Below are 21983 nucleotides of genomic sequence, written 5' to 3'. Positions count from 1 at the left end.
TTGCCTTCCTTTGAGGCTGGGAGAGTGTGACTTGCCCAAGGTCACCTGGTACATCATCACAACTGAGCCAGGATTCAAACTCAGGTCTCCCAGTGTCCAAGTCCAATGTGGAAACCACTACACCTTACTGTGTCAAGTACCCAACAATTATTCCATGGGTCTACTCTAACACACCATGTCAATAGTTTCAGACACTTATGGTACTTTTCAAACATAACTTTGCTATGCCCTTGTCATCAAAAGAAAGGTTGCTACATTACAAATAATAATGAATGCATCGTTTCCAAGACCTGTTCCGAAGGTCCACGGAAGGGAACTAAAATCCTTAAAAAGGTACAACAGTAACTCACCCAAACAGCCTTTAGGAAGACTTCCAGAGAATGCACCAGAAGGGACGAAAACTGGGTAGAGAATGCAGGTCAGAATGCAGGGTTTGTTCCCAGAATGTGTTGTTTTCCTCCGGGATGATATTTGTAGATTGCAACAGTTTGGGAAACACTGCTCTGGCTCCACTATTTATTTATTTATTACCAAAAAAAATTTCCCCAGCTCAGGAGAGGAATGCCAATTTGCTTTTCAAATTATTTCCTCCTGTGACGTGACGCACTCAAGTAGAAAGACGCAACTAGTAACTCAATGTCCAGAGCAGAACTGCATTCCTATCACAGGAAATATAAAGTGGGAAAGTTTGAAATCCCACTCCACACTGCAGCCAAAAATAGGGATACTGCAAAGACGCCTTTCCTAATCCAAAACTCTCAGAATTATAGAGTTGGAAGAGACTCAAAGACCATCCTGTGTGATAAACTCCTATGAAAGAACCAGCACAGTGTAGTGGTTTGAGCACTGAACTATGACTCTGAAGACCAGGGTTCAAATCCTCACTCAGCCACAGAAACCCACTGGATGGTCTTGGCCAAGTCACACTCTCTCAACCTCAGAGGATAGCAATGGCAAACCTCCTCTGAAGAAACGTGCCAAGAAACCCCATGATAGGTTCACTTTAGGGTTAACATAAGTCAGAAACAACTTGAAGGCACACAACGACATCAAGAAAGAGATTCCACCACCCTCCGAGGAAACAACGTATTCCATTGTGGAACAGCTCTTACCATCAGGAGGTTCTTCCTAATGTTGAGGTGGAATCTCTTTTTCCGGAGTTTGAATCCATTGCTCCATGTCCTAATCTCTGGAACAGCAGAAGACAAGCTCTTTCCACTCATCAGCCTGGAACAGAACTGAAGGACTTTGCTGGCACCTCTCATTTAAATATGGGAAGTTGTCCCATGATCTTCCCCAACAGCCAATCAGAAGCAGTGGGATGAGCATAGTGGGACTACTTTTTATCGCACATTGATTCTCTGCTTGACCATGAAACCCACTGGGTGACCATGAGCAAGTCACACACTCTCAGCCTCAGGGGTAGGCAATGGCGAACCCCCTCTGAACCAATCTTGCCAAGAAAGCCCTATGCCTTAAGGTTGCCATAAGTTGGCTATATGACTTGAAGACACACAACAACAACAAATCTGGGGTTAGTTCCTGGAATGATGACAACCATCTCAACTTTCCCCTAGCTATGTTTCTTGAAGGCATGCTTCTATCATCCCCAGCTGAGCTTTAGCTCTTATCTTTTTAATTACACCTTTGCTTTATCCCTTATCGGTTCTCAGTGGCGTGGTGATACATATTTGAAATTCAGGAGCTGAGCATGACGGTCCCTATCGCCACATCCCCAAACAAGAGACCAGAAATTCAAGCTGCCACATTGATCCACATCTGTGAAGCGGCTCTTGCCGTTGGCATCTCCACCAAGAGCAAGTCTTCTGTAAGGTTAATGGATCTTGATCACGCTCTGAAATCAATGCCAATTACTTTGCATGACAAGAGAGATGGGTCACAAGAACACAACGCTGCCGGGATAATCCCAGTTTTCCTCTTCTCCAGACCGCAGCTAAACTCTGATGTAACTGGGAAGTTTGAAGATTGCAGTTAAACTCAGAGGATATTGGGAAATCCAGAGGGAAAGGGTCAGATGGTGTGTCATTGTCGCTATCACTCAAAAAGGTCATGAGATTTCAACCCAGAGGACCCCGATTCCATGATCTCAGCTCTACTGTGGAGCCAGCATTGTGTTGTGGTTTGAGCACTGGACTATGACTCTGGAGACAAGGGTTCAATTTCCAGCTCAGCCATGAAAACCATTGGGTGGCCTTGGGCACGTCACACTCTCTCAGCCTCAAGGGAAGGCCATGGCATACCTCCTCTGAACAAATCTTGCCAAGAAAGCCCCATGATAGGCCTACCTTAAGGTCACCAAAGTTGACTTGAAGGCACATAACAACAACAACAACCATCTTTACAGTTATTTTTTGTGATGTTGTTGTATGTCTACAAGTCACTTAAAACTTGTGGCAATCTTAATTTCCAAACAGGAAAATATGTTTTGTGTGGACGTGCGTATTTGAATTACAAGCTGTGAGCAACTGTTTATTGTTGTTGTGTGCCTTGTGTCAGATTTGTCACTTATGGTGACCCTAAGGTCAAGCGACCATTGTGTTTTCTTGGGGGGGGGGGAATCCGAGAGTGTAATTTGCCCAAAGTCACCCAGTGGGTTTCCATGGCCGAGTGGGCATTTGAACACTGGAGTTCAGAGTCATTCTCCAATGCTTAAACCACTTCACCAAGCTGGCTCTATAGTGAGTTTGTTGTTGTTGTTGTTGTTGTTGTTGTTGTATGCCTTCAAGTCATTTCTGACTTATGGCGACCCTAAGGAGAACCTATAATGGACTTTTCGTGGCAAGATTTGTTCAGTGATGGTTTGCCATTGCCTTCCCCTGACGCCGAGACAGTGGGACTTGCCCAAGATCACTGGGTTTCATGGCTGAGCTGGGAATTGAACCCTGGTCTCCAGAGTCATAACCCAACACTCAAACCACTATGCCATGCTGGGTCTCTAGAGGATACATAACCTGTAACAGATGAAATTTTCACATCTATTTCACAGATGAAATTTGGGATGTGTGTGGACAAGCCAGTTTGGATGAGTGTGGTCAAGATGGCAAAAGTTGTTGATGCAGAGGAATACACAAGCTAAGAGAAGCTGCAGCAGTTTGCTTTTGCCTGAGCCAAGTGGGAAGGACAAGATTCTTTCCCTTCTTCTACTCTTCTCTACTGCTGAGCTAATGGACTGCAAACTGCTTTGCACTTTGAACTCAATTTGCAGGAACTGAAGTAAGCAGAAGGCAAAGTGCGAAAGTGGGAGGAGGAGAGAAAAAGAAAACAGAACATTTTAAAAGCAGCTGAGAAAGTAGGACAGCAGAGGATTAAACCAGGTCTTTCCTTGCCAGATCAGAACAGTTGGAAGGTATGAGGGTAAAACCACCATACCACAGTGGCTTTATGGTTGGCTAATGGATCTTGATACCTTGGCTTCTATTATGTGCCTGCAAGTTGTTTCCAACTTGTGGCGACCCTAAGGCAAAGCTATCATAGGATTTTCTTGGCAAGATTTGTTCAGAGGGGGTTTGCTGTTGCCCTCCCCTGAAGCTGAGAGTATGCAACTTGCCCAAGACCAACCAGTGGGTTTCATACTTGATACATAATGCTTCATGATATCACCAGGGACCATCCCCAAGTCTCGGGTTTTGGCTTAGAAACCTCAGGGGCTGGGCCATAGATATATATTCTCAGCTAGAAGCACCCAGAAATGCATGCCAGCCTGTTGCAAATCCTCTGCCAATCTACCCACACATTTTCCCCACCCTGGGATGGTTGGACTTTTGCCATTTTATTAACCACAGTTGCTGGGGGCTGTTTTTCCTTCCCTTCATTTTTTAAACCAAAGGTAATCCGATGTGGCACAATGCTCTCTAGTGTATCATTAACCAAAAGAACAATGCTGCTCTGCCTTGATATTTAAAAAGGGGAAGGTAAGGCATTGTAAGAGAGGCGGAGTGGTTTGAGTGTTGGAACATGACCTGAAGCACAGGATTCAAATCCCCGCTCAGCCATGGAAACTCACTGGGTTGACCTTGGCCACGTCACACTGTCTCAGCCTCTTGACCTCACTCTGATGTTGCTTGGATACATGTCTCAGTTTTCATCTGTGAATCAGAGAGAATGGATCACTGCATCCCCTACATGATCTGATTGTACATCACTCTCCAAATCCGTAATTGTAAATGAATTTCATGGGGTTTTCTCAGGCAAGGAATACCCAGAGTTGGTTTTGCCAGTTCCTTCTTCCGAAATAGACCACATGGAATCCATTGCCATACTAACCAGAGCTGACCTTGCTTGCTTAGCTTCCAAGATCAGACAGGATCTGGTGCCTTTAGGGCAGTTTCCCTCAATCTTTTTACCTTTATGACTCCCCTTTACATCTACATCCAGATGTCGCACCTCCCTTCCCACTTGGTTTCTGGAAATTAAAATAGGCCCTTGGTATCTGCTGGGGTTTGATTCCAGGAACCCCTGTGGATACCAAAATCTGTGGATGCTCGAGTCCCATTATATACAATGGCACAGTAAGATGGTATCACTTATACAAAATGGCAAAATCAAGGCTTGCTTTTTGGAATTTATATATTTGTACAATATTTTCAAACCGTGGATTGAAATCCACTGATGGATAAAATCTGTGAATGAATCCATGGATTAAAAAAAATCATTGGCTACCCAGGACATTTTTGTTCACACATTCATGCATATTCACATTTTAACATCTTATAAGGAAAGAGTTCTTCTCCTCCTCTTCCTCCCTTTAAGCAAAAGTTCCAAGTGCCCTCCTTGCCTTTCTCTTCCCTACAGAACAGAAAAGGTTTAGGACCAGGGTTCCAAATTTTGTGCCGCCTTTGAGCAACTCTCGAGTCCCCAATTGTGGCCCTAGTTTACAGTTTGGGAACCACTTCTTCAGGGCATTTAGGCATACAACAAATTTTGTATTGGTTTGAGTGTTGGACTATGACTTTGGAAACCAAAGTTGAATTCCCTGCTGGGGCACGAAACTCACTGGGTGGCTTTGGGCAAGTCACACTCTCTCAGCTTCAGGTAAACCTCTTCTGATTAAGTCTTACCAAGAGTACTCCAGGATAGGTTTGCCTTAGGATTTCCACAAGTCAAGGCACATAAGAACAGCAAACAACAATACTGTTGTGCAAAGTGTCACCATTGCTGGGACCTTCTGCCAAATTCGGTTGATGCTGCTGCCACCGTCTGGACAGAAAGATGAGTTTCAAATAGCGTCAACTCCCATTTTTCTGCTGCAAAACATATAGAGAAACAGAACTTGGAAAATTTACTTGGGGCTTACCGAATTGCATTGCTGCCACCAAGCAGATAGATTCTGGAGCCCTTGTTAATATTATGGTCAAATGCTATGAGCTGCCCAGTAGCATGAAAGAGTGCATTTGTATCTGTGACCTGGCTGCATCAATCCATGCAGCAGAAATAATCCAATTTGACACTGCTTTAACTGCCTCGGCTCAATGTTATGGACTTCTGAGAACTGTAGTTTGTTGTGACACCAGAGCACTCTGACAGAAAAGGTTAGCTATCTGACAAAATTACAGTTCCCAGGATTTAATAGCATTGGGCCATGGCATTTAAAATGGTGTCAAACTGGATATTTCTTTAGTCTGGATGCAACCTCACTCTGATATGTTTTGCATTCACTTTGCAGTTTGAGGCTGCAGTATGGTAGTAAGGCTGCAAACAGATGGAGGACTAGGAGTGACTTTTCCTCTGTCACTAACCTGTTTGTACAGTCCTAATAACTATTGGGGAGGGAGAGATATGCCACACTTGCACACTTTGATTTTCCTTGTTTGCTTTGATATCCTCCAGTCACCCCAGTCTGGGCCCCATTTGGCCAGTGACAGGGATTGAACTTGATCACCTATCAGGGTATAGCCTGGGTAGAATTCATCTGAGGGCCCAGTTCTATCATTGTTTGTGAACGGAAATTGGAACCCATCAGCAAAAGGACTGGAATGTTTCTCTGCTACATGCCATCTGCTGTATCATCTCATAGAGTATTTTATATCTGGAAGAGATCTCAAGGGAATACCCAACTAAAGCACTTCCGACAGATGGCCATCCAACCTCTGTTTAAAGACTTCCAAAGATGCGGAGCCCACCACCCTCTGGGGCAATCTATTCCACTATCGAACAGCTCTTACAGTAAAAAGGTTCTTCCTAATGTTTAGGTGGAATCTATTTTCTTGTCATTTGAATTCTTTGGTTCATGTTCTGGTCTCTGGAAGAACAGAAAACAAGTTTGCTCCAGCTTCTACATGACATTCCTTCACATATTTAAGATGGCTATCGTGTCACCTCTCGGTTTTCTCTTTGCCAAGCTAAACACCTCCAGCTCACTAACTCATCCCCATAAAGCTTGGTTTCCAGACATTTGACCATCCTGGTCGCCTCCTCTGGACATGCGCTGGACAATTACAAAGAATGACTGTTAGACAGTTGTACAGTTTCACATTCACCCTTGCTATCGTGGCACCATTGTCACCATTGCAAATGCCCCTAAAACCCACCTTAAAATTCAAGCAGCCATACCAAGCAAGGAACATCTGCAGGGCTGGCAAGCAAGGTGCTGAAGGAGTTGCACCATGCCTCACTGGCAGGAAAAGGCTAAAAATGTCATCTTTCTGCACCCTGCTTGCCAGCACAGCGGTAATTCGATTAGCAAAGCTGCCTGGCTTTTAAGGTGAGTTATAGGGAGTTTGGATCAGAAGATGGAACTCCATAAGTACATGCCCCATGCAGAATCTCAACCAATGTTATAAAGCTCTCCAGCACTGCAGCACATTTGGCATCCAAGATGAAGCCAATCCTACTCACGGGAAATGCTGATACATATCAGATCCTGGACTCTAGCTGGACAAATGGCTTGTCGTAGCCACCACTGAACTGGAGCTGACATCCTGGAATGACACTGCCACCGAGCCCTCCTCTTCAGCATGGATATTAGCTCCTGAGAATGAAGGAAGATGGGTCACATTGGAGGCAGTTTGGGAATGGTACGGTTGGGTCTTGGAGAAGCTAGAGAGCACCAAAGATTCAGGGGCTGCCAGCTTGCTGGTCACATCCCAGATTTCCACCAAGGGGGAACATATGGCATTGCCCATCGTAAAATACAAAGGAGCGTCAGTTATGGCTCCCAGATCTCAGAGATTGGAAAGGGGAGAAGAATCTCAGGGCAAGAATGTTGCCTGGAAAGGTATGTATATGTTTATATTCCTCCTTTGTTAGACTTCTCCGTTTTTATTGGAATGGTGCGCTCTGTGCAATGGCTAGTGTGCATTGGATATTTAATTCTCTCCTATGTCTATGGGCAGTAAGTGTCCAAAGGGACAGATTCTTTTAAGGAAAGCTGCTGCAGGCAATCCAGTCCAAGTCACACAGAGGCCATCCAAGAAGATGGAGGGAGTCTCAGGGGCAAGATCTCAGATGGTTCAGAGGTCATCACTCAAAGCCAAAGGGGGGATGAGACAAAGGGCTATTAAATGTAGCCAGTCCAGGGGTCAAGGAAACACAGCATTACCAAGAGCTTGACCAGACTAAACGGTTGAAGGAAAAGAGATTCCACCTAAACATTAGGAAGAACTTCCTGATGCTGCCTCGGAGGGTGGTGGAGTCTCCTTCTTTGGAGGCTTTTAAACAGAGACTGGATGGCCATCTGTCAGGAGTATTTTGATTGTGTTTTTCTGGACGGCAGAAGGAGGTTGGACTGGATAGCCTTCTTCCAGGAGGAGGATCTCTAGGATTCTACTGTTCCATGAACAAGGAGGACTTTCAGCAACTGCTAGATTTATAGGTGGCTGCCTCTGGCTGCCAGGTGCTTGATAAGTCAGTGTCTTCTATTTAGTAGATGGTTCCTACAAAGTTTCTCCTTTTTTTATTTGCAAGATTTCAAGGAGTGGTGTGTGTGTGTTGTCTCTTCAACATCTGTCAGGTCCTGGTGAAGACCATCAACTCCTCAGATTCAAGGAGGGAGTCGTCTGGAGCCAGAAACTCCTCACAGTCCAACTTCTTAGATTGTAGTGGGTGAGTTATGACAGAATCTCTTAAAAGCTGCCATTTCCTTGTACTGTGGGAGAAGTGTAGAAGGAACAGCCCTCCCTGAAGGTCCTCTTGATGTCCCGTTGTCCTCCTCTTCTCGCTTCACCCAATAGCCTTAGGTCACCTCCAACTCCACATCCGCATTGCCTAGGTTCTGTTTTGAGGGCAACCAGGCCTCCCCTGTCAAAACAAAATGAGGAAGCAATTACAAGCAAGGACTGTTAAACTGCAAGCTGTTGCTTTTTTGCCTGAAACTTAAGATCCCCCGCTGATTGGAACCACACCGCCCCATATTTCCTCAACTCTGAGATGTTCAAACAAGAAGGTCAGCAGAGCTGGCTGCTGAAAGGAAAATTCATTCTGTCAGGCTGGCATCTGCGGCTGTCGCACTGCAGAAATAATGCAGTTTGACACCACTTTTACTGCCATGCCTCCATTCAGTGGGATTGTGAGATTCGTAGTTTCTTGTGGCACCAGAGCGCTCTGGCAGAGAAGCAAAATATCTGATGAAACTGCAGATCCCAGGATTCCATAGCACTGAGCCACGGCAGTTGAAGTGGAATCAAACTGCATTAATTCTGTAGTGTAGATGAAGCCGTCATGGTAGGTGCCCTTATGCTTTTAAACTGGGGATGCATGAGAAAGGGGGAAGGGGGAAAAAGAGAAAGAAAGAAAGAAAGAAAGAAAGAAAGAAAGAAAGAAAGGGGGAGATCTAGTTTGGGAAGCTATCCAGGGTGCCAGCCATCCTGCTTTGTTCTGCACCTGGGGTCATTTTTGACATGGTGACCCTAAGGCAAACCTATTGCAGAGTTTTCTTGGCAAGATTTGCTCAGAGGGGATTGTAAGAGAGCCAGCATGGAGTAGTGGTTTTTCCTCAGAGGGGTTTGCCCATTGCCATCCTCTGAAGCTGAGAGAGTGTGGCTCAACCAAGGTCACCTAGTGGGTTTTGGTAGCATGAGCCAGGGTTCGAACCCTGATCCTTAGTGTCGTAGTCTAACACTCAGACCAGGCTGCCTTTTCATGAAAGTTCACAAACAGCAGGAGGAAGGTCCCTTGCAGTTTTGCATCTCGGTTTGCCTGACACTATCCATTTCCAGAGAAAAGCTGGTGTTGGCTTACCTTGCAATGCGAAACGCCATTGTTTCAGGCAGATTCTGTCCAAGGTACTTCAAAGGAAAGGTTAAAGAACCCTCCATAGCAAGAGAAATAGGATGGAAGAGCTCAATTTCATTTTCTCTCTCTCTCATTCTCTTATAATCCACATATTTTTAAAAGTACACACCTAGGACCTGTCCCATCGCCTCCAGAACCTATCATGGAGTTTTCTTGGCAGGTTTTTTCAGAGGCGGTTTGCCATGGCCATCCTCTGAGACTGAGAGAGGTCACTCAGTGGGTTTTCATCGCTGAGCTGGGATTCGAACCTTGGTCTCCCAGTGTTCTAGTCCAATGCCCAAACCATTATACCACTTTGGTCCTCAGTGGATGCACCTAAAATCTATATGCAATGAATAAAACAAGAAAGTGCCTAATAGTATAATCTTCATTGCTGCTGCTTGCTACTGCAATTAAAGTGTTGAATATTCACATTTTGGAGGAGAAACAGTGCTATTTAGGGTTTAGAGAGCCAGTGTGGCATAGTGGTTTGAGTGTTGGACTACGACTCTGGAGACCGGGGTTCGAATCCCGCTTGGCCATGGAAACCCATGGGTGTCACGCTCTCTCAGCCTCAGAGGATGGCAATGGCAAACCTTCTCTGAAGAAATTTGCCAAGAAAACCCTATGATATGTTCGCTTAAAGGTCAGCAGAAGTCGGAAACGACTTAAAGGCACACAAAGGGTTTAGAGACTGAAAACCACAAATGAGACAGTGAGAAATTTCCATCCCCATTTTCTTAGTGCCTAAGCCTAAAATGCAGCTGATGTCCTGAAGAAGGATAGGGAAAACGTATAACAAAGCAAAAAGGTCCCTCACCTGGCCAGGTACTTTAGTCCATTGCTGATGGCTCCAAAATACTGTGTCTCTCTCTTTCCGTCTCTGTCTTTATTCTCTCTCTCTCTGTTTCTTTCCCCAGGTTTGTAACCCAATCTGAGCTGGAAAAGAGAAACAGGAGAGTTACCTATTCTGAAAGGTTAGCCTAGCCCTGTAGGAGGTATTAACTCTTCTCTGTTTGACTCTTGGGCTTCAGAAATAATGCAGTTTGGCACCACTTTAACTGCCATGGCTCCATGCTACGGAATCCTGGGATCTGTAGTTTTGTGATACACTTGGAACCAGTGTGGGTTGAATGCTAGGCTACGACTCTGGAGACCAGGGTTCAGATCCCCGCTCAGCCATGGAAACCCACTGGGTGATCTTGAGCAAGTCACACTCTTTCAGAGGATGGCAATGGCAAACCTGCTCTGAAGACACTTGCCAAGAAAACCTCATGATAGGCTCACCTTTAGAGGTGCCATAAGTTGGAAATGACTTGAAGGCACACAGGAGCAATGAGACACTTAGAGCCCAAACAAACAGACCAAAATAAAGCTGCTTCGGGTAACTTTGGAAGTGTGCTGTTTAAATCATGCATGCATCCTAAGAGGCTGGAAGCCGTGCCAAAGCCATGCTCCAGTCCTAAGGACCGCAGTGCAGCTTTGACGCAACTTCTGGCCTCTTAAGATGCATGTGTCATTTAAACAGCATGCCAAAGTGACCCTAGGCAGGTTTATTTTGGCCTGTCTGTTCAGGCCCTTAGCCTTCTCTTTCAGAGAGCTCTGGTGGTCCAACAAGCTATAGATTCCAAGATTCCAAAGCATGGAGCCATGGCTGTTAGAGAGGGGTCAAACTGCATTATTTCTGCAATGCAGATGCAGCAGCCTATAGAATCAGAGGGTCCTAGAATTGGAAAGGGTTTCTGCGTCCATCAAATCAAACCTCCTGCACAGCACAGGAGGGAGTCAGCATGGCATATTGGTTTGGGTGTTGGACTATGGCTCTGGAGACCACGGTTGAGCAATAAAACCCACTTGGGCAAGTCACACTCTCTCAGCCTCAGGGGAAGGGAATGGGAAACCTCTTTGGAACAAAATCTTGCCAAGGAAATCTCGTGACAGGTTTGACTTAGGATCGCCATGAGTCGCGAACAATTTGAAGGCAAGCAGCACATGCAGCATGCACGTATTGCACTAAAAAAAAGCCATGCACAGCTGTTTCTTCATAGTGACCTCTCCTGTTCCAGCATGGTTTAAAACGCTGGCAGTAAAAGAGGTTTATGGGGATGACTGTCTTATGAACCTGAGCTGAACCTATGCCCCAGGGGTACATTTGCAAGAGTTACAAAGACGATGATGATTAAGATGATGATGGCCCCATTAAAGCAATGGCTAGACAGCAAACCCAAGTGACTCATATACCTCCTGGCTTCTTCTGTGAACATCACCCCAATTTTTGGTTTGGATAAACAGCAGTTAAAATGGGATCCTGGCATTGGTCGAACTACATGCTGCATTCAAACATGTAGCATCTAGCTTTAAGAGGCTTTCTTTTAAAATAAAAATTCACAACTAACTGTGCAAAGCCAAGGCTTGATTTATGTATAAACTCAATACTATTGTGAGAGGTTTGTTGCTGTCATTGCATGTCTTCAAGTCGCTTCTGACTTCGGGCAACACGGCAACCCTATCGTAGGGTTTTCTTGGGAAGTTTCTTCAGAAGGGGTTTGTTGTTGCTATCCTGAGGCTGAGAGAGTGTTGCTTGCCCAAGGTCACCCAGTGGGTTTCCATGGCCAAGCCAAAATTTGAACTCTAGTCTCCCAGTGTCCTAGTCCAACACCGAAACCATTACACCACATTGCCCCAGTGGTCAAGATCTCTAAACTGCCCAGTGGTCAAGACTCCACCACTCTCTAAGGCAATGTCTTCCACTGTTAAGCAGCTCTTACTGTCAGGAAGTTCCTCCTAATGTTGAGCTGGAACCTCTTTTCTTGGAGCTTGCACCCATTGTTTCGGGTCCTGTTCTCTGGAGCAGTAGAAAACATCCCTTCAAATATTTATACAGGGCTATCATATCACATCTTAACCGTCTCTTCTCCAGGCTAAACATCCCCAGCTCTCTAAGCCGCTCCTCATAGGGCTTGGTGGTTTCCAGACTTTTCACCATTTCAGTCACTCTTCTCTGGACACACAATATCTCTCTTGAATTGTAGTGCCCAGAAGTGGACACAATATTCCAGGCGAGGTCTGAGCAAAGCGGAATACAATAATACTATTACTTCCCACAGTCTCAACACTACTATTGGTGCAACCTAGGATCATGTTGGCTCTTTAAGCTGCTGCACCACACTGCTGACTCATGTTCAGCTTGTGGTCCACTAAGACTCCCAGATCCCTTTTGCATGTACTGATGTCAAGCCAGGTATCACCCATTTTAAATCTGTGCATTTCATTTTAACTGCCCAAGTCCCTTTTTTTACTGCTCAAGTACCAAGCACCTTGCATTTATCCCTGCAGAAATTCATTGATGAGCACCTGCCAGTTTAGAAGGAATTAGGGTTGCATCCGCACTGCAGAAATAATGCAGTTTGGCATCACTTTAACTGCCATGGCTCAGTGCTACGGAAATTTGGAAATTGTAGTTTTGTGGCATATTTAACCTTCTCTGGGAGGGATCTCCAACACTGCAGCAAACTACAAATCCCAGAATTCCATAGAATTAAACCATCACAGTTAAAGCAGTGTCAAAGTGGGTTATTTCTGCAGTGTGGATGCAGCCTAAAAGACACCAATGCCCACAAGCACAACATATCCAGTGAAAAAATGACCTTCGTTTAGGTTAGATTAGAAATCTTGAGGGTAATATTTCTATTCCATTGTAGTAAAAATGTGTTTTTTTACGGATCCTCTCACAGTTTACACAGGGCTTTCCCAATGTTTGCTTTTGTGGTCCCTAGTTTACACAGGGATTAAAGGAAAACCCAGTAGAAAACGTGCAGGAAATGTGCTCTTTGGACCTATGGCTTGTAGGTACGCTTTGGGAAAGTTACCTTTTTGTGGACTATTACTCCCATGATGTCCTAGCATTAGATTGAATCTGAGAGAGAATTGTTACAAGGGACTTATCCTACAATTTAATATAGTCACTTCAATTCAAATTTCCTTAAATTAATAAATTAATTAGTAAAATAATTACAGTAGAATAAAATGGCATAACCTGGGTTATACAGTATGAATAGAGGTCAGAAATCAATGAAAAATGCGAGAAGGCATAACTTAGCTAATTTGGTTTAATGTACAATTTAGCGTACATTAAACTAAATATACATTAATTTAATGTAACAACTTGGTTTATTACATACATTTTATTATGTTTATTATTAAATTATATAATTATTTATACAATTTCAAAATTATCATATAATTAATAACAACAACAATAATAATTTATATTATATATAAAATATAATATTATGTACATATATAATATTATATAAAATATAAATTAAGATATATTGTAATATATTATAATATGATATAATTTATTATGTATTACTATTACATAAATTATTATAACATTTTAATAAAACCTTTTTAATAAATTATTATATAATTTTTGCAGAAATATGTTTCAAAACAAATTACAGTATTTGCTTTGAAACATTTGTACAGAAATCATATAATAATCTATAAAAATAATTTATAAAATATATAATAATTTATATAATAGTAATATATATAAACTAAAAAATACTGTAATAATTACTAATAACTGCTAATAATAACACTGTATGGGGGGATACTTCCGCCTTCGACAAAGATGGCGGAGCGGTTTACAGAGACCGGGCGGAAGTGGCCGGAGAAAGGGCGGAAGTGGCCCCGGAGGCTGCCGGGAAGTGTAGTTCTGCGGGAGGCGGGCAATGCATTGCAGCCCAGGGCCGCCATGGAGCAGGCGCTGCTGGTGCTTCTTCTCCTTCTCTCGAGGTCGGTGGCGGCGCTGGAGCCGCTGAGCGTGGGGCTGGCCATCGGGGCGGCCTCGGCCCTCACCGGCTACCTCTCCTCGCCCCGCTTCTACTGCAGCTTCGTCGAGTGCTGCCCCGCAGAAGGGGACCCCAAGCCCGGAGGGGACGGTAGGCGGCGGGGGAGAGGGACTGCAGCTCCCAGCATCCTGGGGAGAGGACTGGACTGCAGGTCCCGGCTTCCTGGAGGGCAGGAGGACTGCAGGCCCCAGAATCCTTGAGAGGGAGGAGGACTACTGGATCCAGCATCCTGGGTGGGAGAGGGACTGCAGCTCCCACAATTCTAGGGAGGAGAAGGATTGCAGCTTTCAGTATCCTGGGGGGGAGAGGATTACTGGTCCCAGAATCCTGGGAAGGAGAGGGTTGCAGTTCCCAACATCCTGGAGGGAAGTAGGACTGCAGTTCCCAGAATCCTTGGGAGGAGGAGGACTGCACGTCCCAGAATCCTGGGAAGAGGAGAGGACTGGAGGTTCCAGCATCATGGAGGGAGGAGGACTGCAGGCCTTAGAATTCTTGTGGGAAAGAAAGACTACTGGACCCAACATCCTGGGGAGGAGAGAGGATTGCAGCTCCCACAATTCTGGGGAGAGGACTGAACTGCAAGTCCCAGCATTCTGGGGGAAGAGGAGGACTACAGGTCCCAGCATCCTGGATTGGAGAGAGGATTGCTGCTCCCACAATTCTGGGGAGGAGACTGCTGCAGGTCTCAGCATTCTATGGTAAAGAAGGACTGCAGTTCCCAGAATCATTGGGGGGAGGAGGACTATTGGTCCCAGAATCCTAGGGAGGAGAGAGTTGCAGCTGTCAGCATCCTGGGAGGGAGGACTGCAGCTCCTAACATCCAAGGGTGAAGGAGGAGTACTGCAGTTCCCAGAATCCTTGCAGGGGAGAGAGGGCTGCAGGTCTCAGGATTCTGGGGAGAGGGCTGCAGCTCCCAGCATCCTGGAGGTAGAGAATTGGAGGTCTCAGCATCTTGGGGGATGAGGATTATAGGCCCCAGGAGGGCTGCAGCTTCCAGCATCCTTGGAGGAGGAGGACTGCAGCTCCCACCATCCTGGGAGGTGGAAGACTACATCTCCCAGCATCCTTCAGGAGGAGGACTGCAGTTCCCAGAATTCGGGGGGGGGGAAAGGACTGCAGCTTCCAGAATTTTTTTTGGGGGGGGGGGAACTATCACTCCCAGAATATTTGGGAGAAAAGAGATAGGATTGCAACTCCCAGAATTCTGGGGGACAAAAGTTTGGGAGAGTTTGTAGAGAGAACATTGACTCGCTTATGATTAGCACCCCACTTTTTACCCCAAACTGGGCTTCAAAGTGGCTTAGAGTCTAAAAGCACAGTACAGTTAAAACCTGCAAACATGGCAGCTAATGGACCCCTTCTCCATTTCTGCCATAGCTCTGAAGGACGCCTTGGATGAGAAGCTCTTTGGCCAACATCTCGCCAAAGACGTCGTCCTGAAGGCCGTGTCCGGTTTCGTCAACAATCCGAACCCGAAGAAGCCCCTGGCGCTCTCCTTGCACGGCTGGGCTGGCACCGGCAAGAACTTCGTCAGCCAGATCGTGGCCGAAAACGTCCACAAGTTGGGTCTGAGGAGCAAGTTTGTCCACCTTTTCCTCGCCACGCTCCATTTCCCCCACGATCACCAGATCAAACTCTACCAGGTGAGGATGCTCCTTGGCGGCTTCTCTGAAAGAGTTGGAAAGAAAAGGCAAAACTGAAAGGATCAAAAACACCAATAAATGTGATGCAGGAAATGCAAAAGTGGTTGGAGGAGCATGTCTTGGCAACCTTTATGGTGTTATCCTTGAACACGGTGGTTTCTAATTGTAAAGCCTGAAAGGAAACAAAGGCGTTGGAAAGAGGAGAATAAAAAGTGAAACCTGAACCCTTCCATCTTCCTCTTTTAAGAAGGTCTAATTCACTGTTGGAGAGCCAGCGTGGTTTGAGGGTTGGACTGAGATCTGGAAACCAGAGTTTGAATCCTGGCTCGGCCATGTAAAACCACTGGGTGACCTTGCCATTGCCTTTCCCTGAGGCTGAGAGCATGTGACTTGCCTAAGTTCACCCAGTAGGTTTCATGGCTGAGCGGTGAATCAAACCTTGCACCCACGGTTTTGGTATTTGCTGTAGCACAGTTGCATTCAACGTTGTCTCCTCTGTTTTGGTTCAGGACCAGTTGCAGAAATGGATCCGGGGCAACGTCAGCGCTTGCGCCCGGTCTGTTTTCATCTTTGACGAAATGGACAAGCTCCACCCGGGACTGATCGATGCCATCAAGCCTTTCCTCGACTACTATGATAACATCGACGGCATCTCCTACCGAAGAGCCATGTTCGTCTTTCTCAGGTTGGTGGCGTCTGCTTGGTTCACAGGTCACAATGAACATTTTTACTGAGTCCTGGCTGCTTGGGATTCTCTCCAGTGGGCTGACATGTCCTATGCTTGGCTGGAGCATCAGAACTAGGGGTGAGCATTGCAGGCCCAGAGGTTACATATGGCCTGCTGGGAGACCCCCCAAAAACATCTGCAAACCTGGTCCAAAATTCTGTATCGTCAGACAAAGCTAGAACAATGGAGCTCCATCATTGTAGCTACTTTTGCCAGTGCAACTGTGAGGACTCCATTTATCCCCACCTCTGTCACCAATATGAAGACCTCTTCATGTATTTTATGCGTTTTGGTTGGCCAATACATTTATCCTTGTTCTTTGGATTTTGGATGTTATTGTACTTTGCTACATGGCCAACACTACTATACCTGGATATGATAAGAGGTTTGCACTGCTGAGTTCACAATTCAAGAAGAAAGAGAGGAATCCAGTGATAGTGTTGTCATCCTTGTGGTTATGGATTGTTAATGCCACGTATATTTTGTTTTCTTGTTCCTTTTTCTCGCAGTAACGCAGGAGGCGACCTCATCACAAAAGTGGCCCTAGACTTTTGGAGGAGAGGACAGGACAGGGAAAAGATCCAGCTGAAAGATCTAGAGCCGGTGTTATCCGTCGGCGTTTTTAACAACAAGAACAGTGAGTGTTGCTTATTGCTGTGTTCCTTTTAGGGGGCAAATATGTATTGAGTGCAGGGGGTGTTGGCTCTCGAAGATCTCCAGGGGGCTAATGTAACCTCCCTAGTATCCTATAGTTGCCCACCCTCCATTTTAGGCTAAGAAGCATTGTCCATGCAATGCCAGTGTGTACCCTCCATTTGTCCCAGTTTGGCATTAAAAGTCCTGGTTGCTCCTCTGTCATCCTACTTTTTCAGCTCCTTTTAAAATGTCCCAGTTTGTGTCTCCTCCCTCCACCTTTCCCCCTTTGTCCTCAACTCATTTCTATTGCTGCACAGTGAGTTCAATGTGCAAAAGTAGTTCACGATTAATTTAATTGCGGGGAAAGGACAGAATGGCATAAAATCTTGTCCTTCCCAGGAGGCTCAGGCAAAAGCAAACCGCTGCAGTCCCTCCTAACTTGCGTGTCTTCCTCATTAATAACTTTTAACATCATGATCACACTCTGATATTGCTTGGCCACCTGTGTTTTGGTTTTCATGGTGAAATGGTGAAGGGTATGCCAGTGATGACCCTACCATCTCCTTCTTACCCTGATTCTGTGTTTTCCCTAGGTGGTCTCTGGCATAGCAGCCTCATCGATCGAAACCTCATTGATTACTTTGTGCCCTTCCTTCCCCTGGAGTACAAACATGTGAAAATGTGCATCCGGGCAGAGATGAAATCCCGTGGCAACCCCATCGATGAGGAGGTGGTTCAAAAGGTGGCCGACGAGATGACCTTTTTCCCGAAAGACGAGCGGATCTACTCCGATAAAGGCTGCAAAACAGTGCAGACCAAGTTGGATTTCTATTGAGGTGGCTTTAGGATTTTTCTCCTCTCCTTTTACAACATTAAACTAGGAAGTGGATGATGAAGGATTTCTTGGAGCCACTACTGGAGCACTTTTGAAACAAGGAAAATCTATGGATTTGCACTTTCAAACATTTTTTAGACTTCTAGTTGCTGGTGGGTTTTTATAGTCACCCTTCCCTCTCCCAAATCCAGTGTTTTTCCTGTTTGGTCATCAAATGTTGTAATTCTTTCTATAGAAATCTTAGTGAATGTTAGGACTCAGTTGGGTTGGAAATGTCATAGCGTCCTAGATGTTGTGGGACTTCATATCCCAGCAGCCTTATCCAGCACACCTAAGGCCATGGAATGATGTAAGTTTAAGTCCGCTAGCATCCAGACAGTGAAATGATTCCTACCAAGATGTTACCCTGAATCCTATTGTGAGTCCCAACTAGAGTAGACCCATTGAATGAGTGATATTTCCCCATGTGCAGTTGATTCAGTGGATATGTTCTAGTGGCACTAAATAGTCAGATTTAGACCAGTAGTCTGTAGCAGTGATTGTCAGCCTTTCTTCTTCCAGATAGATTAGACTTCAGGTCCCAGAATTCCTTGTGCCTTGGCCATTTTGGCTGGAACCTCTGGAAGTTGAAATTCCAACAATATCTAGAGGGCCGAAATTGAAAAGCACTGGTCTTTAGAGCATTACAGTGTAACATCTGAGATTTGCTGGAATGGTTCCTTTTTTCCACCTCCGCCCCTCTTGACAATGAAACTAGAACTAACATGGACGTTACTTAAGGCTGTAATCCTCCTTAGTTCAGCACAGCAAAATATTTGCCATCCTCTGGACCTACTGAAACCTATTAACAGGATTCCAGCCTTACTTTGTTCCATTGCATACATTTCCCTGTTACCCTTCCCAGTATGATTTTAAGAATTCCAGTTCATGTAGTCCTGAATCGTACTGGTTAGTCCCAACTAGAGTAGTCCTGTTGGATCAGTGAATGGTGAATCAACATATAAATAAATCCTATGGATTCAATAAGTCGGCTCTGGTTAGGACTAACCAGGGCAGAGTATATAGACTATGGAGTGCCTTTTTTGGTCAGTGATGATAGTTGCAAACATTTAAGATTGTGCCAAGAGCATTTAGAGGCTTCTGGGCCTCCTCCTTGGTGAGGCTATAGACCAATGTTCGCGTATCCAAACCCCCAATCATGGAAGAGTAGGTTTCCTAAGGATTTTAAGGCTGTACAGTTGGCCCTCTACATTTGCACCTTTGACTTTTGTGGATTTGGTTATTTGGATTTGATTAATACATTCTCTCTAGGAATCTAGGTCCTCCAGCACAACTTGCTGGAAGTTAACCATAGAGTTGCTCTGGAGGACCTAGAGGTTACTAGAGAAAACACTTCCCTAGCCATTTGCAGGTCTTCTGGTGTGATTCTATGGTCAACCTCTGGCAGAGTTGCACTGGAGGACTTAGAGACTCCAAGAGAGGTGTTCTCTCAGGTTAAATAGTGTTTTTTATTTGTGGTTTTTCCACATTCACGAGGATTTTGTGCCCCTAACCTCAGCAAATGGAGGGCCCACTGTCATCCAAGGTCCCTTCAGCATAGCGTAAATATCTGCACATGGAGATACACTATGCCAGCATCACGTCACCTCCATACCACACTGCACAATACAGGTCAATGCCAGAATGCCACTGCTTAATGTGCAGTGAACAATGTATAGCGGGCAACCTCAGTGTGCAGCATTGCATAACACTGCTTCCGCATGGGTTAGCAGAATATTGTCTGTTACGCTACGACACATAATTTATCCTGCATATAGTGTCATTTATGATTGCATATGTTACAGACAGAATGTGAGACTTAAACCAGCGCACTTTGCGCTGCAGCAAGGAAGCACTAACTGAGCTCAGGGAGTTTGGCAAATGGATCATTTGACTGTATTTCTGTTCCCTCTTAATGCTAACCATCACCCTTCTTTTCTTTGGGACAAAGCACTGCCCTTGTTCAGATTTAAGCCTGGTTTAAGTTGCCTTCTCACATAACCATCCCTTTTCCAAGAGTTTTAACTCTTCCAGCTAGGTCAGGGATGACCAAAGTGTGGCCCTTCCCATGTTCTTGAACTGCATCTCCCATCATCCTTAACCAGCACGGCAATGGATAATGGAAGTTGCAGTTCACCAACATCTGACTCAGTTCAACAGTTGATTCAACAGGTCTACTCTACTTGCGACAAACCAACTGGATTCCAACAAGGAATGGGAATTAGGTAGCTTTGTTGGATTGCAATTCCCAACAGATCCAGTGGCAAGAAATATTGGGATTTGCAGTCCAATGACAGCTAGAACGCTGCATGAAAGATAAATCAAGGAGGGCTGATAGAAAAGCCCAGGATACGTGGCCTTTATCACTTGTTAATCTGTTTATGGAAGTAACTGTAAGAAGTATATTTTGTATGTTTCAATGAGAATGGGAGTGAAAGTATAACAGAACAAGAGAGTTAGGTGTGGAAAGGGTAGCACTGGGTTGTGTAACTTCTTTTCCCCACCACTCTAGTCTATTTTATTGTAAGGTTTAATAGGCAGAGTTTATTTACATGTAAGAAACACTTCAACACGTTTCTTCTTTGCTGTTGGAGTGTGTACATCTAGCATTTCTCTGTTGTTAGAAAGCCTTGGAGAAATACAACAGATTTGGTTGAGAAGAAAGTACAGGTTGAGTCTCCCTTGTCCAGAATACTGAAATATTCCAAAATCCAAAATTGTCCAAATGAATGGCTGAGATAGTGACATCTTTGCTTTCCGATTGTTCAGTGTACACAAACTTTGTTTCATGCACAAAATTATTGTAAAATATTACGTATAAAATTACCTTCAGGCTATGTGTATAAGGTGTATATTCATACAAAACATCAATGAATTTCATGTTTAGACTTGGGTCCCATCTCCATCTCATTATGCAAATATTCCAATATCCAAGACACTTCTGGTCCTAAGCATTTTGGATAAGGGAGACTCAACCAGTCACTTGATTTCTGAGGCTACTTCCATCTTGACAGCCAGATTTGCAAGGAGAATTGAATGGATGATGCAAACAAAATATGGGCCTGTTACAGACTGCCAAAATAAAGATGCTTCAGGTCTCTTTGGAGGTATGCTGTTTAAATGATGCATGCATCCTCAGAATCCGGAAGCTGCACCAAAGCTGCACTCCAGTGCTTAGGATTGGAGTGTGGCTTTGGCGCGACCTCCGAACTCGTAGGACCCATGCATCATTTAAATAGCATACCTCCAAAGAGACCCAAAGCAGCTTTATTTTGGCAGTCTGTAACATGGTTGTGTCCTTTACATCAGTGTAAATGTCAGATTCTGTTTAAGTGTGTTTCTTCTAGAAGTATGCTTCTCCAGACAGCTCTGTCCTGGCTGGGTGCTCCTGGATAGCAAAGGCAGCTAAGCCTTCAGCCAAATCTGTTTGCTTCTGGTGTCAAGCCAGGGGACAGAAATGGTAGGAGATGTTACTGGGACATTTCACTGCGGAAGGTAATGCTTCATTGGATGTCAACTTCAAGCAATCTAAAGTGCCTTTGTGTGAAAGTGGAGCAGAGTTTAGAAACACCTAGCTCTTTGGAGTAAGAAAGAAAGGGCGCATCTACACTGTTGAAATAATGCAGCTTGATCCCACTTTAATGCTCATGGCTCCATCCTATGAAATCCTGGGATTTGTAGTTTGGTGAGACACCAGCCCTCTTTGGCCGAAAAGGCTGAAGAACTTTGTCAAACTACAAATTCCAGGATTCTGTAGGATGGAGCTATAGTACTGTCATAACAGTCATTTCTACATAGATACACAGAAGGTTCTTTCCTGTGCAGAACATGCTGTTTTCTTTGCAAAACAACCACATGCAACTTTTGTGCAGAATAGGTCCCGAATTGTGAATAGGCTTCAAAAACTTTTGTGATGGGAAGAAAAGCACCAAGCCTTTTCAGTTTACAGTCATCCCCCCAGATATGCAGATTTGACTTTTGTGGATTTGATTAATCTGATATTGTATTAGTATGTT

General features: G+C 44.8%; 2 protein-coding genes across 5 annotated transcripts in view; one reads left to right on the top strand and one right to left on the bottom strand.

The window, feature by feature from the left end:
* Positions 1–10194, bottom strand: part of PTGES (prostaglandin E synthase) — a 33438-nt gene extending 23244 nt beyond the window's left edge. Inside the window, exons 1-2 of one of the 4 annotated variants that reach the window (XM_042479754.1) lie at positions 10049–10194; positions 6856–8256 (exon numbers count right to left, since the gene is read on the bottom strand). Coding sequence is in view for 1 of the 4 variants with exons in the window: in XM_042479752.1 (XP_042335686.1) it covers positions 1113–1223 (111 nt within the window). In the remaining 3 variants the exon portion in view is untranslated. Of the gene's footprint in view, positions 1–350; positions 798–1112; positions 1225–5078; positions 5102–6855; positions 8257–10048 lie in introns of those variants that run through there. The other 3 variants (XM_042479755.1, XM_042479752.1, XM_042479753.1) reach the window with 3 other exon arrangements.
* Positions 10195–13849: 3655 nt separating this feature from the next.
* Positions 13850–20755, top strand: LOC121937218 (torsin-1B-like). Its single transcript, XM_042480204.1, has 5 exons — positions 13850–14177; positions 15465–15730; positions 16240–16415; positions 16967–17094; positions 17687–20755. Exons 1-5 carry the CDS (start codon positions 13868–13870, stop codon positions 17926–17928), a joined length of 1122 nt encoding a protein of 373 aa, XP_042336138.1. The 5' UTR covers positions 13850–13867; the 3' UTR covers positions 17929–20755.
* Positions 20756–21983: the final 1228 nt, after the last annotated feature.

This window comes from Sceloporus undulatus, chromosome 7 (assembly GCF_019175285.1).
Source record: "Sceloporus undulatus isolate JIND9_A2432 ecotype Alabama chromosome 7, SceUnd_v1.1, whole genome shotgun sequence".
Lineage (NCBI taxonomy): Eukaryota > Metazoa > Chordata > Lepidosauria > Squamata > Phrynosomatidae > Sceloporus > Sceloporus undulatus.
The sequence above is the reverse complement of the archived record's forward strand: the minus strand, read 5'-3'. Positions and strand labels throughout refer to the sequence as shown.

Bases quoted from the DNA above. Each gene is read 5' to 3' on its own strand.
- LOC121937218 (XM_042480204.1), top strand. From the start codon at position 13,868: ATGGCGGAGCGGTTTACAGAGACCGGGCGGAAGTGGCCGGAGAAAGGG. The intron at 14,178-15,464 runs GTAGGCGGCGGG...TTTCTGCCATAG, and splicing joins CCCCAAGCCCGGAGGGGACG to CTCTGAAGGACGCCTTGGAT. The intron at 17,095-17,686 runs GTGAGTGTTGCT...TGTTTTCCCTAG, and splicing joins CGTTTTTAACAACAAGAACA to GTGGTCTCTGGCATAGCAGC.